Source organism: Lytechinus variegatus, chromosome 10 (genome assembly GCF_018143015.1).
Source record: "Lytechinus variegatus isolate NC3 chromosome 10, Lvar_3.0, whole genome shotgun sequence".
Lineage (NCBI taxonomy): Eukaryota > Metazoa > Echinodermata > Echinoidea > Temnopleuroida > Toxopneustidae > Lytechinus > Lytechinus variegatus.
The window spans coordinates 27,402,975-27,420,379 of NC_054749.1; the positions used below are offsets into that span (position 1 = coordinate 27,402,975).

A 17,405-nucleotide genomic window follows, 5' to 3' on the forward strand; every position below is an offset into this window, starting at 1 on the left:
GTTGAAAATCAAGTTGCGTATGATTTTTAGAGTTGTTATTGATTACAACTCTTTCTGCAATGGGCCCCAGATCAATCATAGCTCATTGTAAGATGGGACCCAGATGTTCTGTGTTTTAGATCATACAAATACCATAGCATTAGCTTTGATTTTAACACGAAGTTTACTGTTAAATGTTACTCACATGTTGGCAAGTTCAAAGTCTTGCAGATTACTAGCACTGAGTGAATGAGTCATGGGCCTGTCGCTCAGCGTGTCCGAGTTCTCTGTACCAAGACTCCCTCTCCGTTGATAACCCAGCGGACTAACATCCGGCGTGACCTTTGCTGATCTTAAGAAACGTCCTCCGAAGGTGAAGAATCTGTATGAAATCAAAGGATGCAGGATTCTTCATGCTAGCTTTGAGTGTAATTTGTGGTTTGGGATGTTTCAAGAGGGAGTATTAGATTCTTACTCATCAGTGGAATCTGCTGTATTGAGGAAAGCAACCTTACTGCCAATGAAATGAGGGCAAGAGCACAGCATGGTGGGAGCGAAGATTCTTTGGGCTTGGTTGTGAAAATCTTGAGCTTAGGGAGCTTTAGATTTCACAGCCAAATCCATGGAGAAAGGGAACCCAAATTTCATGACTGTAAGGAAAATAATTTATTACAACTGATAATCATGAAACTCATGTCACCTATTCATGTATGTGTGACTTATCAGCATTCAAAAGATACCTATATAGGTTTCCAGGACTATGCACGAAAAGTAATGTACTACAGTGGGTATAAAAAAAAGTGTACACTTTGAAAAAGACCTGGGAATTAAAAAAGTATTTTTTTCACATATAACCTTGGGTTTAGGTCTCATCTATCCAATGAAAGTAAAAGTTTTGCCAGAATGTTACACTTGAGTGAGCACTGTCCATTTTTGTAAAGCTCGCAGAAATCTGTTTGCGCAGAAATGCTTGTTTTCACGCTGTGTCAAGAGGAAAGGGCGAAATCAAACTTACCCTGCAAAATATTTCTCATACATTTCCCTTGCACTTTTAGTCAGTTGAAATAAAATGAATACATTCAAGCATTTTGTAACCATTTTGCCACCAAAATTGAAATTTCAACACGTACATACATGTAGTAAGCACAACATTTTTCCTTTTTGTGCCAGCTGGATCTGAGGACATAACTGAATCTGAACCAAAGTTTATATCAGACATCTCCAGCATTTTTTCACTATGTTTATCATTTAAAGTGGGTTAATGATTCATTTTTCATTTAATACTTGTTTCTCCACACTTATCCCAAGCTTGACAATGATTAACAAAATGAAAATCAAGCCTTAGCCATTTCATGTAAATTACAGCTCAGTGTAAAACAAATATCGTCGCGATGTCCTTGGTGTGTGGGGTGTGGCGCAATGCACTCTTCCAAGTGTTTTGGGCAAGGAAACAAGTTAATTAAGTAAAAAATATCTTCAAATAAATTTTACTAGCTAAATTCCATGTGTTCTTCATGATGAAGGTCTACTTTTATTTGCATAACTATTTCAAAGTTCTGCGCAAATCATTTTTCATTAACATTACATATCGTCATTTGCTTAAATGGATCTGTACCAATGTTAAATTGTTGGAAAGTCTTCAGGATATAACAAATGTGTTATTTTACAGGAGTTTTTCTGAGTGTAAACTTTTTTTTGATACGCACTGTATAGCAGGTATAATACCCTGTCTAGTTGTCCTCTGATCTTGTCTTGAGTTGTACCACCACTTTCTCCCTGTCTCTTTACTTTTCCTTCCTTTCTTTTTCTTTTCATAGGTAGACTTACTAGTATAAAATATCTTATTCTTTTGTTTTTAGTGCACCATACATTGTTTTACATGTATTTCTCAATTTTGTATAGCTCCATAAGGCATCTGACTTAAGGGATCTCTGGTAGGAATCTTTCTTCATCAGGAAGAGGATTTGCTCCTTCCCATTTAGTCCATCTGTATTCCTCCCCTGGCCTATGATTTTGCATTTTTATTGTGCTTTGCTGTAAGTATTACTCACTTTCGTTTTGTTCCATTCTGCATAGCTCTTGCCAGTAGGCCCTTGTAGGTATCCGACTTAAGGAATCTCTGGTAGGAATCTTTCTTCATCAGGAGGAATATGTGCTGCTGGGCTGCTTCAAATGCGAACCTGTTTGGTTTCCGTAGTGACTGCTGAGTCAGTTCCATGGTCCTTCCATCAACATTGATTTCACAAGGTGCTCCTGGTGCTAGGAAAGTTCTGTCACAAATGTATCAACAAGAAGTGAACTTGCTTTGCCAACCCAGTCCATTTTGGGGACGGAAAAATGGAAAACACTGAAAAACCCATGCCGGGGTATTTGAAACGTTACTAGACCTTATTAGAACACACATGTATCATCAACTTGATATTATTGAGACAAGTCCTCTTGGAGTTTCCTGATATAGCAGTACTCAATTTAGGATAATTGGATCATAAACGCAGGGGAACAGCATTAGCTTGTGTCCAGCTGCTTGCATAATAAAAACAGTGTACAAAAACGTAAAAATTACCATATGATTGTGATTTTTAGCATGGTCAGCCCCCCCCCACTTTGAAAACCATTCCGCGGCCCCTGAAAGGTGCATGCTTAAATGGATTGCCATACGAAAGCAGTCTATAATGCCATCAATAATAACCTGTTGGGAGTTATTCACTTTTCAAAAAGGGATTACAAGTTTTTTTTAGGCACCTCTGTTATGTTGTGTGTGCCTAACCTTAGAAACCTAGTCTAAAGTCTGTTCCATGTCTATAAAGGCAATTTGCCTCTCTTCCTAGGAGCTATCCTGCCTTCCCCATTGTTTGCTCTATGATGAAGTGTGAGAACTGGTAATGAAAGGCTGCTTGTGGGATCCCAGCGCAAAGACTTAGCTGCGAGTTTAGACAAGGTACCTTAGTGCACCAAGAGAGTAGATTTTTCCAAGTTAAGAAATGTCTAAGGATATAGGTCATTTGTGACATGGATCAACTACAAACTGGTCTATCTTCCTCACCTGTATATCTCGTGGACCATCTCAGGAACCATCGATTGCGGGGCGTACTTGAGGGTCTCACAAGCCGACCAGAAGCGGATGTTCTCCTGGCTGTATTCCTTCTGCAGGAACTTCTCAAACTCGTGCTTGCCCGTTGCATCCGATACCAGCTCCCTGAAGCTTATGGCCCATCTTCTTACCCTTCTCTCTGTCGGTGTGTCCACACTAGATAAAGATTGATAAAGAATAATGAAAAAAAGAGTGTCGCTAAGGCGAGCACATAATACGCCCGCCTGTAAAGCGGAAAATGCAGATATCGTTCAAGCAAGAAAAGTGGAAGGTGGCGACTTCACCTTTGACTGTCTGACCTCAATATCAATAGAATTCCTGAGATCTATGCTAGTATCATACATACCAAATTATATGAGCCTAGGTTAAGTTAAACTGAAGTTGTCATGTTTACAAGGACTGCAGAAGGTTACGATAATATGTCACTGTGACCTTGACCTTTGACTGTCTGACCTCAATATCAATAGAATTCCTGGGATCCATGCTAGTATCATACATACCAAATTATATGAGCCTAGGTTAAGTTAAACTGAAGTTATCGTGTTCAAAAGGAAAAGTTAACGGACGGACACCGAGCGTGATACCATAATACGTCCCGTCAAGACGGGCGTATAAAAATCATATGTAGAGGATTTTTTTTGGTTTACAGTGCCCACATTGGGTTGTTTCTTGAATCCTAGGTGTTTTGTTGCATTACATAGTAGTTTAAGGCCCTGTCAAAGCATTCCATGCAAGCCTTGCGGGTGATCGCCTGCAACAAAGTTTTGAGCATGTTCAAAACTCGCGGGTAAAAACTGCCTGCGGGTAGCATAAAATCGTTACAGGTCTGCAAGTCACACACCAGGCTTCCATTGAATGATGTGACAGAGCCTTTATAATCACACTGCACCAGACAAGCATTTCATATAAACATATTTCATCTGACAACATGTCAAATGATAAATACATGTTTTACTGCTGGATAAAATATCTGACAAGTCCTTTTAGGAAATGCTCTCCGAGAATGACTTGAATTTGAGTCACTTATAGAGCTTTCACAGAGTCAGACATGTTGGCAAACAATGAATATTTGTGCATCGAACCATGATAAATTATTGTTTGAATGATCTGAGGCACAGGATTTCCATTGTTATGCCCTCCATTGTGACATCATATGAGAACACTCTGTAGGTTGTAATAAAGTGTGGCTGAATTTCAAATTCATCTAAGATTGGGGCAAAAGTAGACTTTTCTCGCAATAATTGATAAGAATACACATCGTTATGCGTATCATTACCAGATTATAAATTCAATAACTAACAAGAAGAAATCTGCACACTTTACAGCCGATTTGATTACAGTAAGCACTATATGGCACTATACAAATGCTGTTCATCATTGTATAAGATGGGGAAACTGCTTGGAGCATAACCTGCCAGTCAAAATGTGCGAATCTTGATTAAGTCAGAAAGACAGTACAAAATGATAATGCATTCAAGAAGATTCATTTTTGCCCGCTGTCGTAATTAACTTCTTGCTCACTTTGGCCTTGCGATGGTTATACAATGGTTGTTACCATATGAGGAATTACATGTATTCAATGTCACATAAAACGAATCTGACCAAGCAGAAAGCTTCAACCAATCTATATTTATATGATATTGACGGGCTTTGAGAGGAACATCAAATATATTGCCTGCAACTGAATTGTACATGTTTTGTCCCGAGTATTTTTCACAAGGGCAATACGGTTCTTTTTATGTATTTTATGTAACCCGAAAGGTGGAGCCAGTCTATTTAATATTCATTAAAATACAAATCAAGCATCTAAAGTGGAATCATGATAGCGGTATTTTACCATTTTCAAATATGATTTTTTTTTTGCATGTGGTTCTTTTCTAGCAGTATGAATAAAACTCAAGGGAGTATCATTGCACAAGAATAGGTTATCTATAAGCTGATTTAAGCCAGGAGCTGTGAGCTTTTCCATTGTGGTGTACTGACAAAGGTCAGGGCCTTAGGGTTGCATGTCTATTAGATTCATTGACAAAGTGTTTTTATTGCTATATTGAAACTTTACAATTCAACTTGATGCATTTCCCAGTTGCCCAGTTGCAAGACTGGAAAATATGAAGTTATATCGGGCATCATGTGTGCAGAGAGACTCTAGAGGCAAAATTCAAATGATGTAGCCCATTTATTCTCGACTTTACAGTTTTGTGAGTGGCCAGCTCATTTATCTGACGAGTTTGGTGTTTCATAGAGCTGTTCGTAATTTGTGAGCGACTTTAGGAACAACTGGTGACCCTTTCTGGGAACGAAGTCAACACCAATTTAAAAGCTGGTTGATATCATCTACCACAAGAAAGGGTTGCCAGTTTGAAGGCTGGTTGATATCATTTTCCACAAGAAAGGGTTGCCAGTCGTCTGAAAAGTCGCTAGAAATTATGAATAGCTTTATGAAACACCCACCTGGTAATGATGAATAGCAAAAAAATAATGTTACTTACAGCATTGTGTTAAGTGTCCACATGGTTGTGTCATCACTGATCCATGGGTTACTTGGCTGGGCACCTGAGATGAACGGATCATGCTCTGCAAACCTCTCACAATGTCGTATTAAACTACCAAATAGAACAAGTTCATAGAGTTAATTGGTTGTCAATTTGGACCGGGTGGTACCTTCACAAATCGTATGTAGTTACCGGATTCAGAAAGCAGGTTTTTAACCCATAACTGGAAGTCATGGGCCACTTTTCATCATTTTATGATGGCAACACCAGGCCAAAAGATCAATAAATTTTTTTTTTAAACTGGCTGAGCTTTGCTTCACTATTGCTACTCCGCCATGCACAGCCAACGGCCTGCTGGCCTGTGCCTTGGTGGATCAGTCGTCCAGCAAGCAACAGCAGAGCTAGCATCTCAATTTGAATTTCAAAGTGATAATAGCAAATCAAATGAGATTAGGGTTACACTAGTGGTCCTTAAGTTGAAACCTTTGGGTCTCAAGGTATGTTTTAACGATGAGGTATATGAAACAAGTATGGACTGCTCTGTTTTCGGATGACAGTGGAAATCATCAGTCCCTCGGGGCTTTTCATCCAGGCCCGTCTATCGCCCCTAAGGCCAAGGCCTGGGGATGATAGTAGGGCTGATATGAAAGCACCTCAGGAATTATAATTTATGAAGTCATCCTCATGCGTGGTCAATATCTGTATACTGGAACTGACTGCTTCCTGAACAAAGCCTATTAGAATTACAGAATTTAGTAGTCATTCAATAGGTTAATGTAAAAAAGGAAATTTTTGAAAGTGTTTTATTCTGTAAAATATTGTATCAGCATTGTGGAAGCTTCATGGTCAAGTCATTTCTGATACGTCTTAAGAGCAAAGTATTTATATTTTCACTTCATGTTTTTTTTCTTTTCTTTTTCATTTCATATTTTCTTCCTCTATTTAAACCACTTAGAGGCAATTTGCAATTTGTGGTATATAAAATGATGATGATGATGATGATTATTATTAACATGCCTCCAAAATAGAGGGTCTTGAGTTCAAATCCCAAGTCATGATGTGGAATTTCTACCACAAGAAATTGTGTTGCTCTTAACCCGGATGAATGGGTTCTTGACAAGTTCATTGGTCAAGTTGATATGGAAGAGGATTTTAATGTAGAAATTGATTAATATACAGACCCAGTCAGCAATCTTTGAGCATAGATTACACTCTATTTTTCACTAGAAAACAGAACAGAGGAAATGGTCCGGTGAATCCATTGTTCTGGATGTAGCTTGCGGACTGCCACTGTGCCATACGTAGACATCTCAGTATTTTACTATCTACTTCAGATCGTGAGGGCAGGGGATGGTTATTTTCTGTACAAGGATTTTCCCATATATTTCCTGCCAAGTATTGCATGTATGTAAATGCATGAATGCAGCAGATTTGCAATATCAGTGTTCAGAGTGCATAATTTTTTCCCATTATCCACGTCATTGCATATATTTTCATACCGAGAAGCCTTAACATACATACTGGTTTGGCATATCCTGCTGCTACATAACATGGGGCATCCTTGAAATTAAGTGGTATCACATTCAGGATAATATATAAAGCAATGAAAACAGTACACTTAAGCGCAATCAATAATTATATTCACCCCTCCCCTTCGCCCCATTCTAAGTGTAACCAGTAATAAAGGCATGGCCAAGAATAAAAGAAAAATTAATTTTGTAATGTTCATGCCTAGACAGCCTGCCTGATTGCGTGACGAGCAAGCCATTTTATCTTTTAGCGGCAAGATCATTAATTGACTCTATGTGTATCGCTTACCTATAAACAAGACTGGCTTTTGCCATAGGCTTTTTCGTTGATAATTACATGCATGAAGCGTTGTACAATGCTATGTAATGAATTAAGTCTAATAGATTAATTGGTAGGCATGAAGGGAGTTATCCTGAGAGGCAACTTGTTAAAGATTTGCTGTTAAATATATGCCACATAGCTATCAAAATGACATACCGGTATAACACCTCAAAACCAACACTTCAGCAAAAGAAACATGATTTCCATTTCTGACTGCAACTTTATTTTTATTTCCCGACATACATGTATTTTGCATGAGAGCTATTTTTCATATTCTGTTAAAGATGGAACCTTCAAAAATTCTCATTTGCTTTTTTTAAGTTTCTCCTTTTTTCCTTATTGATTTATTCCATATATGGGGGAGGTGATTTTTAAGATGGTACCAGAACAGATAAATCCACCCATGTCCATATACGAAATCCCTATCCCTTCCCAGATTTCATGAAAACTTCACTGTACGTCAGTATAAAGGGCTGCTGTATGCATGAACATGTAACTTGCATTTCATCTTATGGCAATTGCACCATTGGAAAATCTAAATTATCAAAGCAAACCGTACTATATTCTTATTTCATAGCAAAATTTTGTTGAAAGGTGTCATAAAACAACTATTAAAAACAAACACATTTCTTATGAATTTTGGGCCTAGAATCTTTCATTATTCTGGCCTTTAAAGCACAGTACATGTACAACATGTAAATGGATACCCATTATCACATCATCATCTACATGTAATTAGAAAGATAACATCAGAGTTAGCTGCGAAATAAACGGTAATAGATGTTACTGGAGATCTCATCGTGGGATGCATATGGTATACAAATAATGAATGTTTATGAGTGCAATGGACAGAATACTTCATTTCATGAGGTGATAGATGAAAGATCCATTCATTTCATCTTTCACCAAATGAAGTATTCTGTCCATTGCACGAATGGAAAAATAATCATTATTTGGTTTATATGACACCTAAAAATTGTTTTTTTTTTCATATTATGAAATTTATGAATTTGGATGCAAAATGTGCTCGAGTAGTGTGCATTCGGTCTGTTGATTGTTATGTCATCATAACCTGCGCATTGCTGGTGCCTGCTGCTGCAGTATCGGTGCGCGTGTGCAATGGACAAAATCATATGGATCCAAAATTGAACGATGAATGGATCCAAAATCGCACGGTTAATGACGTCATTGCAAGATGGGCTGAATGAACGATATCAAACAACCAATCAAATCACACGTATCTATATAGGTGTCATATAACATTCATTATTTGGTTTATATGACACCTAAAAAATTTTAGATACAAATATGCGATCTTGGTCTTTTGATTGTCGCGTACATACAGCATGCACGCTGCAAACACAAGTGGTTTTACTTGTAGTGCCTGCATGCAGTCTCAGTGCGTGCAATGGACAACATATGGATTCAAAATTGCACAGTTGATGTACACCAGTTAAAACCAGTTTTTGCTGTGTAGTCCACATCCTTTATAGATCAAATTATCCTAGACATCAGAGCCCCATCTTGCAAAGAGTAACAATTCATCTAATCAACGTCAAGTATTATGGAAATCCATCTTCAGGAAATGTGCACAATATCCTTTGTAATAATAATAATAATTATACTTGCTTATATAGCGCTTAATACCTCCTTTGTCAGAAGTCTCTAAGTGCTCTACAGTATACCGGTATGTAGCATAATTACCCTGGCTTTAGCAGTGCAGCTGTAAAACGCGCTGCGTTTCAAGGAATTAATTCCTGCCAGGTACCCATTTACCTCACCTGGGTTGAGTGCAGCACATTGTGGATCAATTTCTTGCTGAAGGAAATTACGCCATGGTTGGGATTCGAACCCACGACCCTCTGTTTCAAAGTCCAGAGACTAATCCACTGGGCCACAATGCTCCAAACAAAGAGGAGCACGCTGAATTTTCAAGAAAATTATGAATGAATGAATGTACATCATACATGTATGTAGTAAATATATACATGTTTTAGACGTCGCTGGCTTTCCATAGTTGCGGTCAATTGGATCAATCGTAACTCTTTGTAAGACGGGGCTCTGATGGGATTCAACCTTTGTCATATTTAGATTTATCATTTAATGCTATTGAAATTTACATTTCATTTTGTTACACTTTTTTTTTATAAACTAACTCTCTTGTATAAAATATAACTAAAATATTGATTGATGGATGGATTGGTAGTATCAATCCATTTATCAGAACATTTACACTCAAAGTTACTTTTCATGAAAAATCTTTAAAAATACAATATTGACCAAAGTCTGGAATATATAAAAAAAAAAACATGAAAAAAATATGATATAAGAATGAATGAGGCAGTTAAAAAGTCAAAGTGTTATTATTGCTACCATAGTACCATCTTAATATAATTGGAAACTAAAAATCTGAAATTATGAATATATGATGAAACTGAACACATGTATATGAGATTGAAACATTGATCACAAAAAGGGTAAAATGCGAAATTCAACAAACGACAAGATGGAAAGTAAGATCTGTGTAAAGTCGCAAATCTATATAATAATTCTTTTAGAACTACAAAATGCCTTTTAGTAAAAAAATAGAAATAGAATAAAATTTTGTTGTCAGCTTCCATCTATGATTGAATACTGACTTTCACATTATACCACAAGCATCACTTCTATTATGGGATGCTTTCCCCCCAAAAGGAATACTCTGAGTCTGAGATGAATATTGGGCCCAAGGAATTACTCCCCTTTCAAGCAATTTCCATTTCTTGCTTAAAGCTGTCAACCGCAATGTCAATCTTGCAAACAGAATAATAAAGGGTTTCGTATGTAAATAAATTGATCTTGCTTCTGTAATTATTCTGTTGGGAATAACTTGTGAGTAGGAGGAGATAAAGGGATAGTTGACAGGTAAAATGAAACAGATACATCTAATTGAATCGCTTTCCCCCAACATGTGCAAATGAGTGACATCAATTCTGATTACACTTGTGGAAGCAATGCATAACCACTGTATAAGCACTGTTCCCATTAGCCTATTATTTTACCAAGGAAAGGAGGTTGTGTCACCACTTGAATTAATATGTTGTGACTTGATGGACTTGATTTATGGTTGTTTGTGTTTCCTGAAAGAACATTAACATTAATCTGCTTTGGCAGTCTTTTCCCTGGCTTATACTGACTGCAATATCTTGCTATCATTTTCAATCTATTTCAGATATAAGATGAATTGGGAATCTTTGCACTGTACTTTCTGATAATGAGATTAACACTTTTTAGATTATTATTAAGTTATTATTATTATTATTATGAGAAATAACTTTATAAAAATGTAACCATGTACCCTGAAGGCCTGGTCCCACTGGCCGTCAGACACAAAACGTATTCATAATGGATACAGCGGACAAGCAAAATTTCGGGATGGCTCCATCCGTTTTCATCCGCTCCAGACAATGGACAAAATGGGCGAACAATGAAATCACAGTGGACGGATGCTCGAGGGATATAGAGTGTATGAAACACGTATGCAAAGAATACGCATAACGTTTTCCAACGGATGGCCAGATTCTTTCAGTTTTACATCCTCTCTGCATCTGTAAGTGCAGTGGAACAAAGCCTTTACATGTGATGATGAAAAAAGTCAGTATTGAAAGGGTTAATGCATTGATGAAGACTTACCAGTCTATTGCTTTGGATGTTTTGATAGTCATCTTGGAGAGTCTACTTTGAAGAAAGGCCACCTGGAATTAGAGAATTCAATGATAATTATATTATTTTGAAATGTTGATGAGAAAAGAAATTCCTCTCATATATGGTTCTCAGTGTATGTCATGCTCAGTTCAGTTCAATTTATTTCTTTTTTCAGCATAAAAAATGATACATAATGCAATTCTTTTATTTCATTTCCATTCAAAACATAATACAAAGTAATATAAATCAGACATAATTTTACAGATTCTTACATTCATACATTGTTAAAAAAACAGTATAAAAATGAGCATAAATGGAAATAAGGGGGTCCACTGAAAGTGAAGTTTGTAAAGTGTGGATCCCCTTGGAAATGAACAAAATAGTAAATTGTCAACTTAATCATACATAAGAAAAGCAAAAAAGAGAAGGTGAAAAACAGATTGATATAAACATATTTTAAATAAGTAACCAAGTGCGAAGCTAGTCTCACAAAGAGGTCTCTGCTATGAAGGATATATTGCCCATTAGACAGAAGAAATGTGCACAGGTGGATGTTTCAAAAGCTGTTTGTAAGTTGAGAGCAACTTTAAGAATGATTGGCGATCTTTTCTTAGTAAATGGTATACACCAAAATGTTCATTGGCAATGGTTTAGCATGTAAGAAAGGTTCACCAGTTGTTCTTAAAGTCGCTCTTAACTTACAAACCGCTTTATACAACACCTTCCAGGAATGACAAATAACTGCAAGTGTTATATTTCCATGAATATTGCTTTATGTGACTGAAAAACGAAGGGTAGGTGGGTTGGGTAATGATTCAAAGTGAATATATAATGAAGGTGGGGGTGATGATGATGATGATGATGAAGATGATGATGATGGTGGTGGTGTTGATGATGATGGTGATGATGGTGGTGGTGGTGATGATGGTGATGATGATGGTGATGGTGATGATGATGGTGGTGGTGGTGTTGATGATGGTGATGATGGTGGTGGTGGTGGTGGTGGTGATGATGATGATGATGATGATGATGATGATGATGATGATAATGATGGTGGTGGTGTTGATGATGGTGATGATGGTGGTGGTGGTGGTGATGATAGTGATGATGATGATGGTGATGATGATAATGATGATGACAATGACAGCGGTGATGATGATGGTGGTGATGGTGATAATGATGATGACAATGGTGATGATGGTGGTGGTGGTGATGATGGTGGTGGTGGTGGTGATGATGGTGGTGATGGTGATGATGGTGATGATGATGATCATGTTGATGATGATGATGATGATAGTGTTGATGATGATGGTGATAATGATGGTGATGATGATGGTGGTGATAAGGATAGTGATTGTAAAATTAAACAATAACAGAAGAAAAACAGAAAAGGAAGAGGATAAATGAGTAACAGAATAAAATTAAAACAAGAATAAGATTTGAACCTTTCCATAAATCTGATTAAGGAGAGCTAATTACATCATTTATGTGTCAAATGCAGTCAAAGTAATTGTATAACTGCAATATGTGGGCAGGTAATGAAGTCATAACCTGAGTCAGAGAAACCGAAGGAAGCATACAGTCCTAGTTCTCTATGAACTGTTCGAGTTCTTTATGAACTTTATATTTCAGTCATTGTATGGATTTACATGTTGTTGATGAAATCCCATGAGTAGGCACCCACAAATCATCCTGTCAGGTGAAAACTTCCAAGAGCCCATCTGCAAACTCGCAACTTTACTTCACACAAGTTTAGTCAAGTATAGTCATAATTTTGCAGTTAAGATTATTTCAGGTTTGCATGTTTTTTGCAAGAGAGAAATTGAGGAAAGGGTTAAAGATAGAGTGGGAGAGATGTTCACGCTGTACACATTTTTGCTGAACCCTTTGAAGTATTACAATTTTACATTGGATTCAACTATTGTTACTATGGAGGTTTGATACATATACTTTAACCATGATAATTACTCATATTCTTTGTACAGATTCTGCTTTCCTATCTGGCTACACTCGTTTTGGGGATGACTCGTGTCTTATAGCTTTCATTACTGCTCTGTATTATCATGTAAAGTTTAACTTTTGTGATTTGGTTGATGAATTTTACTTCAGTTTGTTCAACTGAAACCTGAATAAAAGAAACATTTTGCTCTACTCCGGACTCTACTACTGTAATGCAGCTAACAAATTGCATATAATGTAATATTCTAGTAACATCTACATTAGTATCAATGATGCAATAATGATAGCATGATTCAAGGGAAATATCAAATAACTCCTTATCATCAGCCCCTAAGCTTTAATACAGCTACTGTTAATCTCTTATGAAAAATTGTTTTAAACTGAATCATAAATGTATATGTAGTTTTCCATTTATATATTCATGAAGTTGATTTGATTGATGAAAAAGGGAGTTTTTTTTATTCTAGTTTCTTCTAGATTGATGCCAAGCTTACTATTATTTTCTTGTGTGAAATTTTTACAAAAATTAAGACATGATAAAATAAGGTAACCATGATAAAGAAATGATAAGATAACCAAGATGATACAAGGTGAGGTAAGGTAAGATAAGATCAGGTAAGGTAAGGAAGATAAGGTAAGGTAAGGAAGATAAGGTAAGGAAGGTAAGGTAAGGAAGATAAGGTAAGGAAGCTAAGGTAAGGAAGATAAGGTAAGGTAAGGAAGATAAGATAAGGTAAGGAAGATAAGATAAGGTAAGGAAGATAAGGTAAGGTAAGGAAGATAAGATAAGGTAAGATAACTAATGTGAGATAAGAAAAGACAAGATAACCGATATAGATGGAATAAGATATCCAAGATAAGACAAGGTAAGATAAGATAACCAATGTGAGATAAGGAAAGGAAGATAAGAAAAGACAAGATAACCGATATAGATGGAATAAGATATCCAAGATAAGACAAGGTAAGATAAGATAACCAATGTGAGATAAGGAAAGCAAGATAAGAAAAGAGCAGATAACCAATATAAAATGGTAAGGTAAGATTGAATAAGATATCAAAGATAAGGTAAGATAAGATAACCAAGATAAGATAAGGAAAAGTGAGGTAAGTAAGATAAGACACAGTAAGGAGATCATTAAAATACTTAGTATATCATGATAAACCACACTTTGCCACTCTCCACCCAGGTGTTAAATGGGTACACGGTAGGATGTGAAAGCCTATATGTAGTATGCCTAGCAATTGAGTCTTGGAACTCTTGTTGGAATGTTCCCCTGGGAGTGGAGAAGGTGCATACATTCTATCCGGGCATGCAAGGATCCGATGACCGGGGGAATAATATGTCTGTAAAGCGCTTAGAGACGTCGTACCGATGTAGCGCCATATAAATGCGGAATATTATTATTAATATACTCACTTGTTTCTTGAATTCTTCAGGGGACGGTTTCCTTGTTCTAATGGGTTGAGAGCTCTTACATTTTCTCCTGATGTCTGTTTCCAAACAATTGGTTTGTCCAGGCTGTTAAATTAATCAATGTATTTCAAGTCATTAATGAAATTGGCAGTGACACCGTAATTCTCAATCTAAATTTGAATATATTAATAAGAAAAAAATTGACAAAGCATAGTTATCAAATGGTAGTGCAATAATGATGAAATTTAATTACAAGAAGAGATGGAACTGTCCCTGCATAGACATCTTCTTTTTATGCTTGACTGGAAAAAGTGAGGGGAACATATCAATATATTTTATGTATGGCAGGTTGTATATTATAAGGTTTTAAATAAGTTGTCACAATAAAGGTCACAATAAAAATATGTGTGCTTGAAAATGTTACAAATGTGGGCCAAAAATTATTAGTAAAATTGAATGGGTACATTTTAATATAATAAAAATGTTAGAATGATTTAAGCTTTAAAAGATTACTTGCCCTAAAAAATTATAACTGGCTAGAAATGTCTGATCTTGCTCCATGTAGTGTATGTTTTATAGTGATACACTGTAAAAACTGTGGTGTTAAAACTGACACCAGTTGGTGTTAATAGAGGACCACACCCTGAGGTGTTTAAGTTACACCCTAGAGATTGAATGCAACACCAAAGAGTGAACATGTAACATCCAAAGGTGTTGTAATAACACCTATATGTGTTAAACTAACACTGTAAATCTAACACCGGTGTAAAATAACTGGTGTGGTCCTCTATGTACACCGGTTAACACCACAGTTTTTGCTGTGTATGTTCTCAATCACTGTGTCAGTTTATGGAGAGAAATGAAGGGTGATTTATGAAATATTCCTGGAAGTTAAGTGACCGGCATTAAGGAAATGGGGCTTCAGGTGTGCATCTCTCGGTCAAAGTCGAGCAATATGTAATCAAGTCTTGACCCAAGGATAGGATTACGGGGGATTTTCTCTCGGAACTTGCAATTTCCTCCAGGGGTGCAATTGCTGATGAAGATGGGAGATCAGGGGAAAATTTCATCAACAAACTGTAATTTTCACTGACGACTGTTATAAGCTACTGAAATCAGAACAGTTTACTCAGTGAAAATGACATGGTCATTTACTCCGTGAAACACCCACATTCGCAGTTGGCCTCAAAACAAGAAAGAGCTGGGGGCATGTTAACAAGTGTTATAAGCTACTGAAATCCTTGCTTCTGATTGGTTCAGAACAAATCAGCCAGTGAAAATAACTAATCATTTGCTCCATGAAACACTCCCTGTGCAGTTGGTTTCAAAGCAAGAAAACATCTCTGTCTAGGGCACGCTGATATTAGAAACACAATTTAAGAAATATGTCGAGTAGGCCTACTTTCTCTCCTGCAATATATTCCTAAGTAGCTTACTTTGGTCATTTTAAATTGAGAAAGATTTTTAGAAAAATAAAGGCAAATAAATATAATGCATTTTTGTGCACTTTTCATCACCTTAATCATTTCAAGTACTATTACATCAGGAAAATTTCCCGTTGCCCTCTTCTTAATTGCTTGGACAGCAAATTGCATGCCCTTGAACAGAATGCATTATGTACCTTGCCGATACGTTTCTTTGTCTTTTCTTAAATAGGAAGTAAATCTGGGCAAATCGAGCCAATAGCCGAAAGGGCCCCATTTCATAAAAGTCGTTATAATTACAATTTTGCAAACTAACAGTTGAAGGCTATACTGAGACAATTCACTCTGATTGGCTGATGGTAAACTAGTTATAGAAATTGGGCTTTTGTTATGAAGTCTTTATCGAACCTATCCTAGCACTTTAAGCTTCCAAGCATCACATCAGGGTTGCACAGGCCTCACAACTGGTAGGCCATAGATATTCATTCGAGACAACCCATTGCTCAATGATATGCTGATTGACAGAAATGAATGAATATGACTGACAATCAAACACTGATGCTAGGGAGGGTACCTACTGAACTTACTTTTTCCACATTCGAAAGATATATCACCACTATGGAACTATGTTTTTTTACTGGCGGAAGAATTAGGGTCATTTTACTCTCTCAAGTGATGAATTTGGTCCTGTCAGGTGTAGTCTTCATAAATGCTGATTTATTTTTAAAATGAGCCGGTCGAGGTCCCCTTTTCTGGTCAGATATGGAATGTCAGACATTTATCCTATCCACTGGTATTAAACATTCAACCCTCAAATTTCCTCCTTATTTTTTTATGAATTCCTTTTTAAGTGCCGCTGGGAAATGAATTAGGCCTGTGAGCCCTCAGAGTATTATCTCAGGCATATACAGTGGTGTTCAAAAGTTATAGTGAACCTCACCAGAACATTAACATATTTAAAGCGTTCAAGTTCTGCCATGTTTTACATGTAGATATTAAATTTTGAAGAGATGTGATAAACATTACATCCAATGAAGTTTGTTTCTCTGGGGTCGCCAAACTTTGTAGTGTTGTTTTCTACATTCAACACTCAACATGAACTTTTGAGCACAAATGTATGTATGGCAGAAAGAGATTTATCTCGGCCTTATATATTATTATTATTGTCTCACCCACCAGAGGTAAAGGCGAGACTTAGGGATCCAAATGTCGTCCGTCCGTCACAAACCTATTGACACATAACTCCACAACCGTGTTGTCACTTTTCAACCAAACTTGGATGGTAGATGGACTTGGGGGACCTGCATGCTATGCTGCAGTCGGAGGTCACATGGTAAGGCCAATTAAAGGTAATATTCAGGTCAATGTTAAAGTTTACTTGCAAGACTCTCTTATGACAGCTAACCCTGCAACTGTGAGTCACTTTTCAACCAAATTTGGATGGTAGATGGACTAAGGTGACCTGTATGTTATGTTGCAGATGAAGGTCACATGGTAAGGTCAAAGGTAAT

The 17,405-nt window shown here is 36.8% G+C and overlaps 1 protein-coding gene across 1 annotated transcript in view; it reads right to left on the bottom strand.

Annotated features, from left to right (window-relative positions):
* The window catches only part of LOC121422353 (regulator of G-protein signaling 9-like), a 47,818-nt gene that overhangs the window by 1,787 nt on the left and 28,626 nt on the right, over nucleotides 1–17,405 (bottom strand). Inside the window, exons 7-12 of the mRNA XM_041617341.1 lie at nucleotides 14,474–14,575; nucleotides 11,086–11,147; nucleotides 5,560–5,673; nucleotides 3,023–3,226; nucleotides 2,031–2,249; nucleotides 185–361 (exon numbers count right to left, since the gene is read on the bottom strand). Of these exons, the coding sequence (XP_041473275.1) occupies nucleotides 185–361; nucleotides 2,031–2,249; nucleotides 3,023–3,226; nucleotides 5,560–5,673; nucleotides 11,086–11,147; nucleotides 14,474–14,575 (878 nt within the window). The remainder of the gene's footprint in view (nucleotides 1–184; nucleotides 362–2,030; nucleotides 2,250–3,022; nucleotides 3,227–5,559; nucleotides 5,674–11,085; nucleotides 11,148–14,473; nucleotides 14,576–17,405) is intronic.